Source organism: Cryptomeria japonica, chromosome 8 (genome assembly GCF_030272615.1).
Source record: "Cryptomeria japonica chromosome 8, Sugi_1.0, whole genome shotgun sequence".
In the NCBI taxonomy this organism is placed as follows: domain Eukaryota; kingdom Viridiplantae; phylum Streptophyta; class Pinopsida; order Cupressales; family Cupressaceae; genus Cryptomeria; species Cryptomeria japonica.
In genome coordinates this window covers 67,201,515-67,221,805 of record NC_081412.1, presented here as the reverse complement: position 1 = coordinate 67,221,805, position 20,291 = coordinate 67,201,515, and the positions used below count along the sequence as shown (strand labels likewise).

General features: G+C 37.4%; 2 protein-coding genes across 4 annotated transcripts in view; both read left to right on the top strand.

The window, feature by feature from the left end:
- The window catches only part of LOC131046359 (protein HESO1), a 208,327-nt gene that overhangs the window by 127,045 nt on the left and 60,991 nt on the right, over positions 1 to 20,291 (top strand). For all 3 annotated transcript variants that reach the window (XM_057980088.2, XM_057980089.2, XM_057980090.2), the window contains one exon: positions 11,401 to 11,446. In XM_057980088.2, coding sequence (XP_057836071.2) covers positions 11,401 to 11,446 — 46 coding nt within the window. The remainder of the gene's footprint in view (positions 1 to 11,400; positions 11,447 to 20,291) is intronic.
- LOC131857318 (uncharacterized) lies at positions 14,668 to 16,181 on the top strand. The gene is made up of 3 exons (XM_059209642.1): positions 14,668 to 15,242; positions 15,364 to 15,436; positions 15,539 to 16,181. Exons 1-3 carry the CDS (start codon positions 14,937 to 14,939, stop codon positions 16,078 to 16,080), a joined length of 921 nt encoding a protein of 306 aa, XP_059065625.1. The 5' UTR covers positions 14,668 to 14,936; the 3' UTR covers positions 16,081 to 16,181.

Sequence of the window (20,291 nt, the reverse complement as noted above, 5' to 3'; positions counted from 1 at the left end):
CCATGAGTCAGGTGCATTGAATCTGGACACGCTGAGGTGGACCAATCCGACTGGAGGAGTGATGACTGGGATGCCACCTTGTCTAACACTTGGTTGATTCTCAATTTGGTGATGCTTTCCTTCAAATGCTGGACTGGAAGATAGATGGAGAAGGTCGTCCTTAATGAAACTGGATTGGAGGAGGTCGTCCTTGTCCTGACTTGATCTTCTTTGATGAGGGTCCGCCAAGTAGTTGATCCTCCGACTCCGGGGGTCGCCATTTGATGCCTACACAAAGATTAAAGTTAGTCTTTGAGCATCATACCTTAAAGCATAGAATTTAGGACCTTCCAAGAGAATGATTTAAGATATTAATTTGAAAATGACATGATAAATCCAAAATTCTAAATTTTCAAATTAATTATGAATGGAGATTAGATTTTTCAAGACTTTAGACTTTAAAAGATTGCTATGAAATCAAAACAAGTCTTGAATAAGAACTTCAAAAAGGATTACCTTCTCCTTTGAAAGCCTAACTATGAACCTTGAAAAATGAAGGAAGAAGATCTGGATAAGGATTGAATTGTGGTCTTCCTTTGGATGAATTACGCCTCAATTAGCCTTCAAAAAGCTTCGCCTTCCACTGGCTTCTCAAAATCTGGAAATTCACCTTCAAACACCTTCCAAAATCTGGAAATTATCCTCCAACTTGTTCAATTTCGCACCTCCAAATATGCTCTTCAAGTTCGCATGAGAGATAATGAAAGATTGATTTGAATATGCTACAATACACCTCCCTTATATAGGGCGCTCACCTTGATTTCCCTCAAGGCCGACTTGGCAAATAGGGAATAAAATAAAATAAAACTCCTCTAAAAAGATGGCCGACTTGTTTGTAAAGGCACAATAATGATTTTTGAGCGCTCAAGCATAATTTTTTAATTTTTAAAATTAATTCCAAAGCTCAAAGGTGGATTTTTTCAATTATTTCAAGCCCTAGAAATTAATTAATTAAATTGCAAATGCCTTAATTCATGTGAACTTGATTTAGACTCCCCAAATGTCTTGAATTTGGCTAATTTGGTGAAAATTTAGGAATATGGAGGTTTGATTGAGGCTTAATGAAGCTTCCTGATGATTTCGCCCTAGACCCTCTGGAAGGGTCAAGAGCGAAATTCTCTCTTGAGCTCAAAATTCTCATTTTTGAAGGTCCAAAAACTTTTCAAGGCATTCCAAATGGCATCTTTTACTATAGCCCAGGCCTAGTTTCACTTGAATTTTGGAGGAAAAGGTGACTTTGATGTTTTTCGCCTTGGACCCTTTGGAAGGGTCAGGAGCGATTTTTTGGTTTTAGGACAATTCCTTCATCCTTTCCAACTTCGAATCACTTCCAAGGCATAGAACATCATGCCTTACTCCCCTTTGAGTCTTGAGAACCAAAATATCATCTTGAAATGCAAGGAAAATAGGAAGATTTGGAAATTTCGCCCTGGACCCTCTGGAAGGGCTAGGAGCAATTTTCCCAATTGGCATCAAAATTTGCATCCTTAGCAATCCAATTCCACTTCAAGGCAATTCAAATGTCTTTTCACACCCACATCTAAGCTTAACTTTGCCCAAACTTTGGAAAAAAGGATAGTTTTGAGGATTTTCGCTCTGGACCCTCTAGAAGGGTCAGGAGCGAAAATCATTTTCTAGGCTTGATTGCTTCCTCTTGACCGCCTCAATTATCTTCAAAGGGCAAAACACACTTCCTCACACCCATTCAAGCCATAGAATCTAGAAAGTTGCCCTGAACTTGCAAGAAATAGGTGTTTTTTAGGAATTTCGCTCTGCACCCTTTGGAAGGGTCAGGAGCGAAATTCATCATTTGGCTCAATTCCTTCACCTTTTGATGATTTCTTCCAATCTCAACTTAATCCCAGGGGCAATTCCTTCTATGTTTCTCCTTGTCTCATACTTGACTTAGCAAAATTTGATAGCAAGTGTTTTTTAAGAAAATTCGCTCTGGACCCTTTGGAAGGGTCAGGAGCGATTTTTTCAATCTTGACCAAAATCCTTTATTTTTCACCTTGAAACTTCTTTGCTGAGTGGGATTTCACCTTGCACTGTGCTAGGAATAGGATTTCATGTCCAAGAAAGGCTAAAAAATGTGTTTATAAGGAATTTCGCTCTGGACCCTCTGGAAGGGTCAGGAGCGAATTTTCCTTACCTGGCTAGAATCCTTCATTTTCAATGCTTCTAAACATCCCCAAAGGTTAGACCATGTTCATACTTCATCTCATCATGCCTTGGACATCAAATTTTGGCCAAATGAGGCAAGAAATGTCTCTTAGAGAGATTTTCGCTCTGGACCCTTTGGAAGGGTCAGGAGCGAAAATCACCTTTTGGGCTAAATCCTTCATTTCTCCCTTTCAAAATGACCTCAAGAGGCAAAAGCAAGTCATTTTCTTTCCATCCATGTCATTACAAATCAAAAACTTGACTTCCTTTATTGCAAAGTAAGAGCTTTTGGGAATTTCGCTCTGGACCCTTTGGAAGGGTCAGGAGTGAAATTTCCCTTCTTGTCCAAAATTGCTCATTTTTCAAGCTTCAAACCATCTCTCAGGGCAAAGTTGGGCCATTTTCCAATTTAGGAACAAGGTTTCAAGCTCAAACAAGGTGGCAAATGAAGTTTATGATGAATTTCGCTCTGGACCCTTTGGAAGGGTCGGGAGTGAAATTCTCCTTTAGGCTAAAATCTTGTTCTTCAAAATCAATCAAACTCCCTCTCAAGGCAAAAACATACCCATTCATCTCTCATCAAGCCAACGCCTAGCCAAAATAAGGAGGAAAACAAGAGTTATAAAGATTTTCGCTCTGGACCCTTTGGAAGGGCCAGGAGCGAAATTCCTAATCTTGGCCAAGATCCTGACTTCATTTTTACATTTCTTCATTCAAACAAGCGTTTTTACCTTCATTCAAGCCTAGGAATGCATTAGTTCTAAGTTTGGGTCAAACTAGAATGTCTTATGGAGAATTTCGCTCTGGACCCTGTGGAAGGGTCAGGAGCGAAATTCACTTTGGACCCTTTGGAAGGGTCAGGAGCGAAATTTGACTTTTTGAACTCTCCGTCAGGAGAATGTTCTTATACTTTAAGTTATATTCCATATATACTTTCAGGATGTTTGAGAGTGGTTTTGGACCTCCAGGAGTTATATTGCAAAATCTAGTTTTTGGAGGATTCATCAGTTTTCCAAACTTAGTCAAATTTCAGGGCAGGGCATTCCAGACTTAGCCAAATTTCAGGGTCAGGGCATTCCAGACTTAGCCAAATTTCAGGGCATTTGAAGATCAGGATGACATTCCAAACTTCATCACTCACCAACTCGACCTAACTCAGACCTTCAAGGATGATACCCACTCACAAAGCAAGACACAATTAGCAATAAGCGCAAAACCAGGCCCTAAGGATGACTCTCAAAGAAACCCTAATTCTGGGGCCCTGTGGACTCACCCTGGCTCAAGCAAAGCCTACCATCCTATTGATCCCCCGGCGACACTCAAAATGCAAAGGCTAACAGACAAACCCTAATCACCTAGAAAGTGAACCCTAGAAAGCAAAAAGCAGGGGTCCCCATTTGCAATGGGGCGATGTGTGAATACGTCACAACACATATCAACATCTCACATATGGGGGTTCCGAATCACATCATCAGTCCATCATAATCATCACAGGCACAATAGTCCATCATACTCACAAATCACCATAAGGCAATCCAACATATCATGGGTCTAGAACATTCATGGAACATATATCAAACAGAGCATAAGATATGTACTCAAGGTCATACTTTGCAACATATGAAGTACCAAGAGTAAGATCAAAGAACCACAAAATGATTTACATTAAAATTGCAAATGGCACAACCATAGGTACATAGCCAAATCCATATGAAGAAGCAAAATGCAGAAGAACAAAGCAGAGGGGCATTACATACCCTTAGGTTAGACCGTTTTTGATGTTGTTTTATAATTTATTGTTGTTCGATAGATGGGAGAGAGAGTACACTGGCCCATGCTATCTTTCATGACTATATGTAGTTTTAAATATGTGCTGTTAATCTTTTTTATTTTGGTCCTTGTTTGGCCTTCCATGACAACTTGAACCATCCCAGTGATAGGATACCATCACAGCAATCCATTTTCAGTTGTAAGGATAAACCTACATAGTGATTTAATCCAATATATTTTGATTCATTAGCCCCGATGTTTCAGTTGGAGATGAACCACATCCTTACAAATTGATTCAGAGAGATTACATAACACTGCTAGGGGGATTTCACTAATTGCATATTTTTCTTCATATTTGTGTGCACCTAATGACATATTACTCTGCAAGGGTTAGAAGGTAGATAAAGGTATAAATGTTATATGTGGTTGGGATAGTTAATGGGATGTGCACAAAGAGTCGGAAAGAAATTGAATTCAATCCCTTTGTATTTAGAATATAAGGTTGGCTGTATGGCTTTGAGAGGGTTGAATTATTTGGTTTTAGAGAGCTTTAAAATATAGTGTCTTGTCTCCATATCTTGCACTGCTCTCTTAAATAGTCTTTGTATGTGTGAATGCTTTGTGTTTAAACAATTTAGGGATTGAAATAAATGCTTCCTTTTTTCATGGAACATAAAAAAGAATTAATTTGCAACAAAATGGGGTATTATATAAGCAGTTGTTTGATAAATCTTGGATGACAAAATGAACAAAATCTTCTGAAAGTCCTGAGTTAAAACATCAATTGTTATTGTTCTTGGTTACCATCAATTCCTGTGTGGATTTAAATAATACACCTAATTGTTATCTTCCTATATCTATACTGGTAGTTCTATGGTCAAGGGACAGCGAAGGTGTCTTTATCATCTTCATGTCTAGCAAATCACCATAGCAATCCGTCCTTCTGCCAAGCGAAGGATCTGCACTTCTGTGTCTGATCAGCAACCACCTACAGCAGGAATCCTTCAGATAAGTCTGAGTTTTGTTCATCTTACTGTGTGCCCTAATTCAGATTATTATCTGTTGATTATATTGCTTCAAGTGTGAAGCAAAGTTGTAAGATTTCTACTGATTTTGACATAATAGAAATTGAGAATTTGTTGCTGGGTTTTTTACCTCCAAGAGGGAGGTTTTCCAAGGGTGCCGCTGTGTTCTGTGTACTCGTTATTTCATTTCTGCATGTTATTGTTAGTCTGATCCTTAAAACTAACATTTTGAAATAGCATTTAATAATACATACAAATAATAATATTACAATATAAAAGAATAAATTTAAAATTAAAATTAAAATTAGAATATAAAAGAATGAAATTATAATGATTAAAATTTAGTTAAGGTTAATGAATGTTCAAAAGGCATGAAGTGGAAAGTTGTGACTCCCTCAAACATGAGGTATAAAAGGGAGGAGAGAACTTCATTTGGAGGGGGGAATTTTAATCTGCAATCAGAAGTGCAGATCTGAATTAAATAATAAGACGACAATGAGGAGACATAAACCTTTAAAGGGACATCTCTTTCCAAAGAAATGTGTCTCCTCAATGAGAAATGAAAGTATAAAGGGAGTAAGCAATTATGATGAAGAGAGGGGAACATAAATTCAGTTTATTAGTTTAATACAGAAGGGTGCACGCATCAATCAAGGAATGGAATGAAGAGAGGAAGAAATAATGAAGCATACGGATAGAGATTAAGGAAGGGTTAATGGAAGAAGAAATGGCAAAAAATAAGGAAGTGACTTTTAAGGACAGAAATGATGAAAGGTTGTGACCCTTCGAAAGGGTGGTAATTGTGAAAGGTTGTGACCCTTGCAAAGGGAAGGCACAATGAAGGGGTGTGACTTATCCCTCACTATGGAAGATATAAAGGAAATAAGGTCTCATTTGAGGAGGGGAAAGATAAAACAATTGGGAAAAAATATATTATTCTAAAAGTTGGCAATGAAGGGTTGTTACTCAATTTTAATGAGGGGTGGTGACCCAAGTCTTATGACAGGTGGTGTCCCTTTCACCAATGAAGTATAAAGAGATCATTCCAATCATTCATTGATCACTTATCAATCATCATTCCAATCATTCAAATCAAGTGAACAATCAATCAGCAAATCAATTCTATCAAATCAGCATTCATTGAAACATCAAATCAGACTTCATTACATTATCACTCACCAATACCTCAAATCATACAATCAAGGGAAAATCAATCAACCACTCATCAATCATCAGACATCAAACAGCAAGAAAAATTAGTTCCCATAAGATAGAGAGCAGCAATCACAAGGAAACCGGTCCACTTCATCACAAAAGAACTCTAATTCAGATTATTATTATCAGATATATATTCAGTGGTATACTTGATATTTCTGCCAATCATTGTCTTATATATGGATACATGTTGTTTATACATAATAATAAATGTTTAAGTATATGTCCTTATGATAGAATATGAGATGTGCTTGGTTGACTGAAACCCACCTTGTAGGAAGGGCCTTGGGTGTAAGCAAAAGGGGTATACAAGGCTAAGTAAGTAGGCCATTCTAGAGTTGACTGTAATGGCTCCTAGGACCAGAAGGCACTTACGTAGAGAGCCAAATATCCCACTTACAACCCCCACCCGATTCCACAAGATGGCAAGTGTCTTTCGGGGGATGAGACATTGATGGGGATAGTAGATACAAGCAGCCAAGCAAGAGTGCTGTGGTAGATATCCACTCTTAGGCTTGGTGTAGAAATGGCTTCGGGCAGATCCATCATGTCCCTTCTCCTAAACCCTAATATGGTTTCATTATTGATAATCTATGAATATGATGTAATTGTGTAACCCCCAGTAATTAAATATACATATATTGTATATTTTTCTAATGTTATGATTGCAGGATTCAAATTCAGAATCACATTATTTAAAGAGATATTTTACTTGGTAAAATGTAACCCTAACCCTAATTTGTTGAATTGCGATTCTAGGGTAAATTAGGAAGGAGATATTACAACACCGCATTTGGGGGAAGAGAAGGCAGCTATGTGATTGGTAAAATGGTGTTTTCTTTCAAAGAACATAATGACAAACAACTTTAGAAAGGTCCTCCAAAGCATTTTTGAGGACAGAAGAAAATTGACAGAAACAAAGGAGGTCACTACAACCCTTCTTTACGATGAAGTCGCCATTTAGGTTTGCTTCATAGTAAATGCAGATATCCATCTCTGTAATAAGGTTTACTATTAAAATTATAAAGGTGTTTTCTTTCAAAGAATAAGGACAAGCAACTATAGGCAGGTCCTCATTAATCACATGTTTATCCATTGTCCCTTCTCTGTTGATATTTGGGCTAGATATCTGGACAACTTCAATGTCAAATGGGTCTTCCCTGAAGCTGTCCAAGATGTTTTTAATTCCTGGTTCCACTCTTCGAAGAACAATTCAGTTACTTTATTATGGAGATTTGCTTTACCCCATATTTGTTGGGGAATCTGGAAAGAAAGAAACGATAGTGTTCAGAGATAAGGCTTCAAAAGCTCAAATTATTTTTGAGAAAATCAAAAGACATATGGTGGAGAACCTCTACATCATTGGTGGAATAATGAACCCCAAAGATCAAGGTGATAACATCATTTTCAAGAATTGGAGAATAAAGGGGAGTGACATCATACATGCTAATCTTAGAGAAGAGGCGAGATGGGAATGCCCCCCTCATGGATGGATGAAAATTAACTTCGATGGTGCTTCCAAGGGTAACCTTGGCAAAGCAGGGTGTGGTGTGGTTTAAGGGATGAAGGGGGAATATGCAAAGCTATCAAATGTATTCGTATAGGTAATCAAACCAACCATGTTGCTGAGGCCATTGCTGCTTATCATGGGTTGGTTCTTGCTAAAGATTCAAATTGCACTAAAGTTTGGGTTGAAGGCGATTCTTTGAACATTATTAATTGCTTGAATAATGTTTTCCCTCCCTCTTGGTCTATACACAATGCCATCAAAACTGTGAAGGAAATTAGTGAAACTTTAGAAATGTGTATTTTCACACATGCATATAGAGAAGCCAACATGTGTGCTGATTGGGCTGCCAACCTAGCTTGCCGCTTTGACAAAATCATTGCCCTTTATGGTGAGAGTAATCTCAATTGTGAGTCGAAATCTTTGATTGAATTGAACCGTATCCAGATGAAGCAACGTGTCTTTGCTAATCACAATTTCTAATGCCTTTTCCTCATTTTTCTATGATTGATCACTACGGCAACGAGGCTTGTTTTATTATTTGTCATATCATATTTACTTGGCACGGGTTTTGGGTGGTTCTTCATAACAACAACAAAATTGTTAGGTTTCTTCACAGAGATCATGGAGAAAATAACAGAGCTGAGATAAGGAGGAATTGTGAAATTAAGGGTAATATGGGAGGTAATAAAAAGAGGTTTGAACCGGCTTCTTGCTCGGACTGGAAGACAAACAATGAAGTCTAGGAGATTCTTCAAGAGGGAGGTTTGAGTGTTTTTTATGGAAAGGCTCTGCGGCAAAGACCCTATTGTCACTAAGCATTTCATAAAAAACTAGAAGCATGGTAAGGTTCTTGTTGGTACCCAGATGATGAAGGTGGACGAAGATGTCATTGCTGAAGCTATGGGTATGGTTAAAGAAGGTATTAAATTTTACAGAGATCAAAGTGTGTTTGACAAGGTTGCAGATAGGTTTCCTGTCACTGATGGAGAAAAAAAGAAATTGGTGAAGGTGGATAATCCCTACCATTCCCCTAAGCGTATTTGTAGGTCGTGGAGGTTTGTGCTGTTTGCCACCATCAACTACATTACTCTGGACGAGAGATTCACAAGGGCTTATGGGCATCATTTTGTGCTGCTTGATCACTTTCGCCATGGTGACAAGGTTAGTCTACCTTACTATCTTGCTTGCTCTATGGATCATACTATTCGTGAAGTGCAGAAAGACTCTCAAAGAGACCATGCCCTCCACCAGGGTTTAACAGTTTTAGTTTATAAGATGTTGAAGGGGAAAACTATTGAGAAACCTATTAGTAAAGGCAAACAAATTAGGGATGATGATACTGAAAGTGAGAATAGTGGGTTCAATCTCTATTCTGAAACTGAAGGTGAGTCTGAGGATTTCAACAACAAGGGGAAGACCAAGGGAAAGAGCAAGGGGACTGCTGTGGATTCTAATCTTTCGGACGAGTCTTTTAATGATAAATTCATAAAAAGCAAAAAGAGAAAGGGTATGGGTAAGCAAATCCAAAGGACCAAGAGGACCAGTAAGGGTATAAACAAGGTGAAAAGGAAGATTATTATTTCTTCTGATGAGGATATTGAGGTTGAAAAAACAGACAAAAATGAGGGTAAGGAGGAAGATGAAATGCTGGATGGTGATCATGGGGAGAATTTGAGCACACAGAGAATGCAAAATGAGGGTCAGGAGAACAACATGGGAAATCAAAATGAATGTCATGGTGCCATTGGTAATGACAACATCAAGGGTTTTTGTGAGGTCATTAGCGAAATGGCGAAAGAGATTAGTGACTTGAAGAATGACCTCAATATGATCAAAAAGGCTACTATGGGTGAGAAGCCTCTCTCTGAAAACGTTAAAGAATTAATGGCTGCTATTAACAAGGCTGAAGCAATTGAGGCTATGGTTAGTAAAATTCTGGAAATGGAAAAGAAGGTGAAGGAGCTGGAAGGGATCAAAGATGATAAGGGCCTGAATACTAACCTGAAAAATCTGGTCAACAGAGTGGATAGGATGGAGCTTACTGTGAAGAGGATTGTTGAGCAAAACTTCCAGATCCTTAAGGCCACTGTTAACCATGTTAACATCTTGATTAACAAATTTGAACAGATTACAGGCAAGGAGGATGATAAGGATCAGATGGAGAAGAAGGGTCAGGAAAAAAGAACAAGGGCCAACACTCGGAAACAAGTTGATATCAAGGAAAAAGAGTTGGAAGAAATGAAAAATTTTGCGATCAATATGAAGCAGATGGTGATTCATGCTGAAGAACTCATGAGAAACATTTAGCTGTCCTTGTGTTGTCTCTGTGCTGTCTTTGTGCTTTCCTTTGGCTGTCTAGTGTTGCTTCCTTTGTCTCGTGTTCCCTTTTTGTTTTGACTGGGAACTGTTCTATGAGTGGGTGATCAGACACTGTTGTTTTATGCCTCTTTTTTGCTTTATCTTTCTCCTGCCATGTAACAAGGTTCCGGGTTTCTTTCAAAAACCTGTTTTTAATTAATCAAAACTATAGGTAGGTCCTCAAAAATACATAGAGAACATCGATAGAAACTTTGGAGGCTCTATAATTCTTCTTTATGATGAAGTGACCACATGGGTTGGTTTATAGTAAATGCAGATATGTATATCTTTGTAATATACCATTTATTAAAAATTAAATAGCATCCGGGTTTCGTGGATAGAGTTCTCTTACCACAATGCGGGCTTTCTCCAGAGATATATCCATATTTGCATTTATGCATGGCTGCTTAGTTGGGCTTCCTTTGTTTACTTTTTATAGCCGTTTTCTAGGGCACAAAAAGCTTAGAGTCTAGTAAACCCTATAGAGAAAGGCAAACCAATTATTGAAACATATTTTTGATGTGCCGGATTTGCAATTAAATGCAAAGTGAGATTAGACATTCTTTAGAAAATGAAGCACCAAATTTAAGAGTGATTGCAGAAAGCTGTTGCATAAAAGATACATACACTGTATATGTGAAAGTTAGACTAATAGCATATTTCAACATCATAGAATGTAGGATGAGCTTACTTGAGTGGGATGTTTCATAGAACTATAACTCAACACAGCCTATGCATTTTATTTTAGTACTTTGTGGATCTTTAACTCAACATTGCATTAGGGCTTTAATTTTGGGATTGTATTTGTATTGTGTAACATAACAGTGTATTGGGGCTTTGATAGTCTCATGGATTAGTTTCTTCATACATTTTGTGATTGGGTATTACCTCAAACTATTAAGTTAGCATTAGACATTATTTAATTTAATATTGAACAAACTGCACTCGGAATAGCCGTATTCATGTCAATGATATTATATCCTTTTTTGTCACCTATAGTCATGACACAATTCTAAAATAAAACAGAAGAACTGCAATTTTGAGCCTTGATATACTAAAAGTATTAGCTGTGAATGTGGATATAGATTCATCATTTCACATTCAAAAGATCATCCAAGAATTATATCATAGAGAGAAAGTTAAATATGCTTTTGTTTTAGGCTTAAATTGATCACACTTTTCTTCAACGGTGTTTGTATTTTTTTTAGTTCAATTAGATTACAGATTATTTGTATTATCATGTTGTATGTTAGCATGGAAAATTTATGCTTTGACAGTCTTGGATCAAACTGCTGATTCATGGTTGGCTTTAATTGTCAGACTCGGTCTCCTCCAATTCTTCCAGCATTTTCCCTTTTTTTGAAAGGTATTGTCCTTCCCTATTGGATTAGGATATCCATGAAGAACCACTTATTCAAATTAATATTGTATTGCAGATTTTATATATATATCAAATCTTTCTGCCATTTGAATGACTTTTCATGAGATTATAATTGGTTCAGTGTTCGCAGAGTAAGATACCAGAATTGGGAAAACATGCATGCAAACTCTTGGCATTCAGTTTCAAAACTTTGTTACATCAGCATAGATGTATATTCCTCTTCAAGAAAAAGCATGATCTAGAACTTGCAGAAATATATAGCAAGGGTTATAAATGTAATGGCCAAGATTTCTCAGTAAATCTCAAAGGTGTTCTAAAGACTAAGCAACTAACTTTTATGGTCATCCAACTCTTCGATCTTGTGAAAGGCTTGAAATTTGGCATTGCTAGTACTTCCTTTTGGTTACTGGTCACCTTGCACAATTTTCGGAAAGGCACACATTTGCTGTGATCTTGAGCATTGTTTTGATATTCAAATCTGCACTTTTTGTACACCTTTGTAACCCATTTAGTAGCGAATGTTGTCTTGTATTGATCCTCCTTTTTAACCTAGGTTTGGTTATAACGGAAATATATTTCTAATAAAGAAAAGTACTCAGACCTAGCAACTATCTGCAATATTTGTTCCATTGAAGGAAGGGGATAATGATATTTTAAGCATGCCTAGTTCAATCCCTGAAATCTACACAAAACCGAATTTCCCCATTTTTCCTTTGGACTGGTTGAAATTATAATTCATTATTCGGTATTTCACAAAGGAGACAAAGGCTCCTTAAATAGACATTACAAGAGGATTTTACCATAACAAAAACAAACAAGAATAGAAACATGAAAGAAAACATTCTAAATAAGTACTAACTATGAAAATGAAAGATCCTAAATTAACCAATTGAATGACCATTATAGAAACATTAAAAAATTATTTTAATACCCTCCCTTAATGGTCATTTTACTAACTACCCTACGGAAAACGTGACATAATTTGCAAGTAATTTGGCCACAAATGCAAAAAAGGCTGCTCCCTTCTCTTCAGAATGCTTCGTTATGTGAGCTTGCTGAGACCCTCCTTGATTCTGTAGAACTTTTGGATATGACTAAGATTACCACAATCCTTCAAACTTGATGTTGGGTAACGAAGCCATTGGCTTCTCAAAAACTTCGATTTTTGTTGACAAAAAAATAGGCAAAAAATTGAAATCACAATTTTGTGGAAATATTGTCAAACCCTCGATGCGATGCTGAAATCACACTTAATTTTGTGAAAAAAATTGGCAAAAAACCTTCATTTTGAGAAAAACCGGTAAAACCCCATGATCACAATTTTTAGGAAAAAATCATGGAAAACCCTACCAAAAAAGTCGTACAAGAAAAAATCATAAAACCATAGTTTTAAAACTCGGCGACTCGCCTTGGACTCGCCACGGATTTGCCTCGGACTCGCCACGGACTCGCCTCGGACTCGCCACGGACTCGCAAGTCCTTTGGCGCCGCGAGTCGACTCACTTAGGACTCGCGAGGCGAGTGGGCCTGCGAGTCCTTGTGAAAGACTCGCGAGTCTTTCGCAAAGACTCGCGCAAGTCTTTTGCTCGGACTCGCGAGTCTTTCGCAGGGACTCGCAGGCCCAAAAAAAGACGCCCGTGAAGGGTTAAAAATGCTTTTTTTTTTCATTTTTCACTTTAGTTTCAGTTTTGTTTGGTTTTAGCAGGTTTGTAGGGTTTGAAGGAGTAGAGGGAAGAAGTAAAAAACAGCAAGAGAGATCTAGGTAAGGATTTTTTCTCTTTTTTTTTTTTCATTTGAATCATTTCATTGTTTTGAAACTGAAAAAAATCTTGAAAAACAAGGGGATATGCTGTCAAATTTTTTTCTATTTTCTTTCCTAAGTTATTTCCTCATTTTTTTTTCTTGTTTTTGAATGCTATTTTTCCCAAATGATTCATTGTCATTTTTTTGTTGATTTTCCATAAAACCATGCTGATTTTTTTTTTTTCATGTTAAATCAGCAATGGCAAGTTCAACTCCAAGGGCAACCCCAAGGTCAGGAAGACAAAGAGATAAAGCATGGAAATATGGGATTGCAGGAAGCAAAAAGGGGGAGGTCACTTGCACCGAATGTACAAAATGGATGACTGGTGGAATCAATAGATTAAAATACCACCTTGCACAAATACTTGGATATGGTGTGGAGGCATGTCCCAAATCAACTCCTGAATTTATTAGAGAGATGAAGGCCATTCTTGCTGAGAATGATATGCATAAGGAAGAAAGGCAAAAAACAAGAGAAGCCATGGCAGCTGCAATGAATCCCACATTGTCCACTTCGGGTCCCATTGGTGACACTCGGGGTCGTCAGTCACTTTCATCATTTGGTGACAATGAGGGTAAGGCTAGTGGCACTCCTGTTAGATCAGACCTTAATTTTTTTGTACCACGCAATGTTCCAGGTGCACAACCATCACTTGAAGGTACAGGATGGAATAAAGAGAAGCATGAACAAGCACAGATAGCAGCTTCAAACTTTTGGTTTTACAATAATCTATCTTTCAATGCAGCAAACAATGTGTATTGGGAAAGTTTTGTTAATGTAGTAACAGTTGCGGGTAAGGGGTTTAAGGCCCCAATAGGTCATGACTTCAGTGGGCCATTGCTAGAGAAAGCTGTGCAAAATACACAAGGTGGGGTTGATGATCAGAAAAGGTATTGGAAGAGAAAAGGATGCAACATTTTATTTGATGGATGGATAGATGGACGGAATAGGACTCTTCTCAACTTCTTGGTGGCTTCAAATGGTGCAATGGTATTCATAAAGTCTGTTGATGCCTCAAATGAAATAAAAAATGCAGAGACTTTGTGTAATCTGTTGGATGCTGTGGTTCGGGAAGTTGGAGTTGAGAATGTTGTCCAAATTATCACGGACAACGCAACTGCATATGTATCTGCAGGTAGAATGCTTATGGAGAGGCATCCTTCAATTACATGGAGTCCTTGTGCTGCACATTGCTTGGACTTGGTGCTAGAGGACATTGGGAAGATTGGATGGGTGAAGAAAGTGGTTGAAGATGCAAAAAGTGTAACCAAATTCATCTACAACCATACTTGGGTGCTTGCTTTGATGAGAAAACACACAAATGGCAAGGACCTTGTGCGACCTGGAGTGACACGATTTGCTATCCGCTTCATCACTTTGCAGAGCATTCTTAGTGCCATTCCTCATCTTAAGCAGATGTTTGTGTTAGATGCTTGGTTGGGGTCTGCATACTCCAAAAGACCTGAAGCAGAGAAGATTGTGAGCATTGTTTTTGATGAAGGGTTCAATAAAAGTGGAGAAGAGTTGATTGCGGTAAGTAACAAACACAAAAGTAAAGTTTATACAATCTTGTCTATTTGCTGATTTTATTTTTTAGGGGTTGATTTTGTACTAATTTAAAATTTGTTTTCATTTTTTTAGGTGACAGAACCTTTGGTAAGGGTTCTTCGTATGGTGGATGGAGAGGGCATGCCAATGGGTTTCATTTATGAGGCCATGGATAGGGCCAAAGAGGCCATTTCACATTACGATCGTGGAAATACAAGAAAATGTGAAATCCTTTGGCGCATCATTGATCGTAGGTGGACAAACCAACTCCACCAACCGATACATGACTTCGCCTACTTTTTGAACCCGAAATTCTACTTCTCTGATTCATTTAGGGCTGATGAGGAGGTCATGGCAGGTGTTATTACATGCATTGATAAGATGACACCTGATCCTGAGTTGAGAGACAAGGTTCTTGATGAGTTGGAGGTGAGATTTGACATTTGCAATTGCTCTATCTTTATTTATGAATTCGGAAATGTTTGTTATTGAATTTGAGTTTGACACTTTGACTATCTTTTTTTGAATTTGGAAATGTTCATTGTTCAAGATCTACAAAAGTGCAGAGGGGAGACTCTTCTCATCACAACTAGCAATTGATAGGAGAGAAAAACAACAACCAGGTAAAAAATTTAGTAACTTAGTTCAATAGTGCAAGAAAAAACCTACAAACTTGATTGTTACATTTTTTTCTCAATTCTAATATTTCTAAATGTTTTTTGTAGATTTATGGTGGGAGAATTATGGTGCCGGCACGCCTAATCTTCAAAAGATAGCTATCCGTGTTTTGTCTCAGCCATGCAGTGCTTCTGGGTGTGAACAAAATTGGAGTATATTTGAGAGCATTCACACAAAGAAGAGAAATAGATTGTCACAAAAGCGGCTCAATGATCTAGTATTTGTTCGGTACAACCTTCGCCTTCGAGTTAGACAGGTGGAGGGTGTTTCACATGAGGCCATTGACTTGGATGAAATTGATCCATATGGTGATTGGACCATGAATGAACAAAATGATGGTGACGATGTCCTCCTTACCGAAGAAGAAATTGCAGAAATAGAGAGAGGAGCAGCACAAGATGCAGAAGGAGCAAGATTGGATGAAATGGAGGATGAAGATGGGGACGAAGATGAGGATGATGATGAGGACTTTGACTTTGAAGAAGAATCATCTCACCATTTAGATACCACAACACCCACTGCTACTACTTCTAGCTCAAGGCCTGAAAAATTGACCTATATTAGGAAAAATACAAAGAGGAAGATGTAGTCTTCTCTTTGGTTTGTTCATTCACATTGTTGTTTTTCACATTTGGAGTTGGACTTGGACATATCATTATATGTAATTTTGTGAACATTTATATACTTATGCTGCCATTATAGTTTATACATTTTAGAGTTGAAAGTTGAAACTTGAATATGCTGCAAAACTTGAATATGCTGCCATGAATGATGAAATTTCAAATATTGCGTGTTTGTAGATCATATGACATGTGTAATGTTTCAATTATGGCACTTATGTTCTCTAAATGCATTAATTTCTTTATGTTTCTTTTTGTAAAACTACGGTTTTTTTTTTGCCGAGTCTTTGCCGAGTCTTTCGTGAGTCTTTCAGGAGTCCGAGTCCAAATTTTTGGTTTGCCGAGTCCGAGATTTTCAACTATGCGTAAAACCCATGAAAAACTTTGTATGGCAAAACACCAGACATTATGCAGCAATAGAAACACCCACGATTTTTGTATGAAAAAGTCGTGCAAAAAATGAAAAGTCAGAAAAACTAAAAAAGGCCAGCAACACCCCTCATGCAAAACCCTCCAAAAGCATGAAGTCTTTGCTTGGTGAAACCCCAACAACTGGAAAACAGAAAAACCACGATTTTAATTAAAATATCATTAAAAATCTTTGCTGGTAAAAACTCTCGATCTCTAGCAGAAAAACCCACGAATTTTATTCTATAAAAAATCTGCCGAAAAATGTGATTTTTGTTATAAAAAAACTGATCAAAAAACGTCTAGAGATTTCCTTGATATTTTTACGTAAAAAGCACAAATTTTTTCACACAAAAAATTTGCCAAAAAAGGACCTATGCTCTGATACCATGAAATGATAATTTGATGTTGTAATTAAGGAGAGGAAACTCCTTGTATAGAAAATTATAAGACAATCTTTCCATAATGGAAAAGATCGAGAATAGAAACACGAAAGACAAAAAGGAAACTTTCTAAAACTAACTAAAGACAAAAGACATAAACAAAAGTTTCTAAGTACTAACTAAATGACTAACCTCCCTTAATGGTCATTCTATTAACTACCTGTTGATGTGTTTTTCATGCACATGCGAACACAGAATAAAATACCAAGGTATCTTATCCTCTCTTGAACAAAGTTTCCCCAAATGTTGAAGATTTCGCCTAAGGATCAATCGAGGCAACTCCAAGGTTCTTATATGTAGGGTCTCTACGTGTGGATAAGCTGTGTTGGTGTGATGTGATTTTGCTGGAATCACAAGGGGACTTACATTTGAATGCCTAAACGCTTAATTAGCTGGAACTTGAGTCCTATCTACTAGCTGGGAGATAAAAAGAGCAAAAGGTTGAGGGCTCAGAAAGTCTACTCTAAGACCTAGAATGCGAGAAGATGGATGAATGAGTAGTTGGAGTCCTACTGGGCTAGGTCTCACCATCAAATTGAACAATTCAACACCAGCTCGGTTCGATCTTCTAAGGGATGCTTCGAATATGTTCAAATTGTTACACCATCTGATACTAATCACCATTCAAGTTAATGCATGAACAATAAACGCGTAACGACTTGAGATTAAGCTCATTCAATGCCAGTTGACCAGGCAGGGCGCCCTTACAATCAACAAGAGGCTAGTGGTTTGGACTAGGCGGATTCCACGCGAGTGTATTCAGTAATTTCTTTCATTCAATCTAATTGTTTACCATCTAAAACGAAGATTCAACAAGAAACCATGCATATTGCAAGGAAACAACACACTTCACCATAACTTCAATGAAAATGGAGTTCATTTACAATTTAGGCAACAATTTCTTGCCTTCTCTTCCTAATCTACTCTAATTGCTATCTATTCAGTATTATAGCTACTACTCTTGACTAACTATTCATCAACTATTAATCTTTACAAATGAAGAGCCAAAGCTTTATATAGGGAACTCTTTACAAATCAATGGGTCTGATTGACTTACAATCAATGGCTAGGATTACAAGATGGAAACCTTAATTAGGGTTTGTTACAACAAACTCCTTTAGCCAACGAGAAAATTACATTTAATGCCTGTGAACCAATAGGAAACTGGGGTAGTGTTGACGTGTATTTTGTACACAATCATACACAGAATAAAATACCATTAGGCATCTTATCCTCTCTTGAGAAAATAGTCTCTAACTGCTGAAGATCTGCAAAAAGGATCAGTTAGGTGGACTCCAAGGTTCTTTTAGTGGGGTCTCCACGTGTGGACAAGCTCCAGTGGTATGATGTGATTTGCTGGAATCACAAGGGGACTTACATTGAACTTCCGATCTGCTTTGCTGGACACAGGCTCTTACTAACTTAGATTAAAAAAAATGGAAAAAGGATAAGGGCGAAGAGAGGATCTAATCCTAATACTAAGGATGTAGGAGCAATGATTGATTTTTGATGAAACTCTAACTAGATCTTGTTTTGACATCAATGGAACATCTACACAAGACTAGTGCAATCTTCTAGGGAAGCTTTATGATGTTCAAATCATCACCGCAGGCATAGATACCATCCAAGTTGATGCATATCAATGAAGAGGCGACAATTTGAAATTGAGCTTAGGCTGAATGATCCAGTTGACTACGCAAGGCAAGTCTGCAATCAACAAACTGCTAGTAGTATGGATGTATGAATTCCACCATTAATCAATCGCATTTCCTCCATTCATCTAATTATCTACCATCTAAGATTGAAGACTTCAACAAGAAACCATGCAAATTGCAAGAAAACGACATATTTCACCATTACTTCAATGAAAATGGAGTTTGTTTACAATCAATGGCAACAATTTCTTGCCTTGTCCTCCTATTCTACTCTAATTGCTATTCTATCAACTATATTCTAACTCTTCCAACTATTTACAACTCTCTCTAATCATCTAAAATTTTTTTTTACAAAATGAAATGCCTGGGCTTATATAGTGCCCACAATACAATTTGATGGCTTAGATCAATTCAAGATCAATGGCCAAGATTTTACAATGAAAACCCTAATTAGGGTTTGTTACAACCATTACATAACATTTAATGCTTGACCAATGATAAAATTGTATTGCTTGGACACATGTCCCTTTTAGAAAAATCGACCAATGGATAGCCGGGGTAGGTACATCGGAGTTTGTGCCACCTTCCATGAGTTAAGTACATTGAATCTGGACATGCTGAGATGGACTTCACTGATTGGAGAAATAATGACTAGGACGCCACCTCATCTGACACTTGAAGCTTGCTAGATATTCAATTTGATGTCGTTGAGAGGCTATCTTTAATTAACTCTTGTTCTAACTCCTTTTGTCCTTGATGTGCAGGATGACGATGTACCTCGCCTTGGAACGCTGGATTGAAAGAGGTCGCCCATGTCTTGGCTTGATCGTCCTGGCGAAGACCGTCCTGGCGAAGACCGTCCTTGATCCGGCTTGATTTTCCTTGAAGAGACCTCCATTTGATGCCTACACAACATTTCAAAATTAGTAACATGATTTTGCAATACATAACATAAATTAGAGAGCAATTTTTTAGGAAACTTAATGATAAGTCCTTTATTAATCATTTCCTAAAAACAACTGAGCTAAGGCAAAACAAAATTCCAAAATTAAGGCAATGACAATCAAAATTCGAAATTAAAACAATAAATCCATATCGTCATACCTCTTTGAGAGCTTAACTCTAGAATGCAAAAAGGACAAAATCGCCTAGGCAAAATTGACATTAAATAGTCTTCAACATGATCTCCTCTTCAAATTATCAACTTCACCACCCTTCAAGTCTTTAACGTGATCTCCAATGGATTTGACAAGTTCGCACAAATGGAAACTCTAAATTCGCACCACCTTGGAAGTTACTAGTGCCTTCTAGCTTGAAATGAAATTCGTTCCTCCTTTGCCTTCTCCAAGTCGCATATGAGAGATGATAAATGATGATGTGAAAATGAAATAAACTACCCCTCCCTTTATAGCGCTCACACCTCTCACCACCATTTAGGCCGACTTTGTAAAAATAAAGCAATTTAAATGATTTTTAAATGAATAACAAGGGCCGACCTCCATAAAACAAATAAATACCAAGCGCTCCATTTAATTTTTTAATGAATTAATAATCAATTATTAAATGCCTTCATTTTTAATTAATAAATTCGATTTTCTTACAAGGCAAAAATAATCAATTAATACCAAGCGCTAAATTTAAATGCCATTAATTAAATATCGATTTTCCTAGCAT

Excerpts from the sequence above, each read along its gene's own strand:
- LOC131857318 (XM_059209642.1), top strand. The coding sequence starts at position 14,937 with ATGGTGGATGGAGAGGGCATGCCAATGGGTTTCATTTATGAGGCCATG. Across the intron at positions 15,243-15,363 it reads AGGTTCTTGATGAGTTGGAG|ATCTACAAAAGTGCAGAGGG; the intron begins GTGAGATTTGAC and ends TCATTGTTCAAG. Across the intron at positions 15,437-15,538 it reads GAGAGAAAAACAACAACCAG|ATTTATGGTGGGAGAATTAT; the intron begins GTAAAAAATTTA and ends TGTTTTTTGTAG.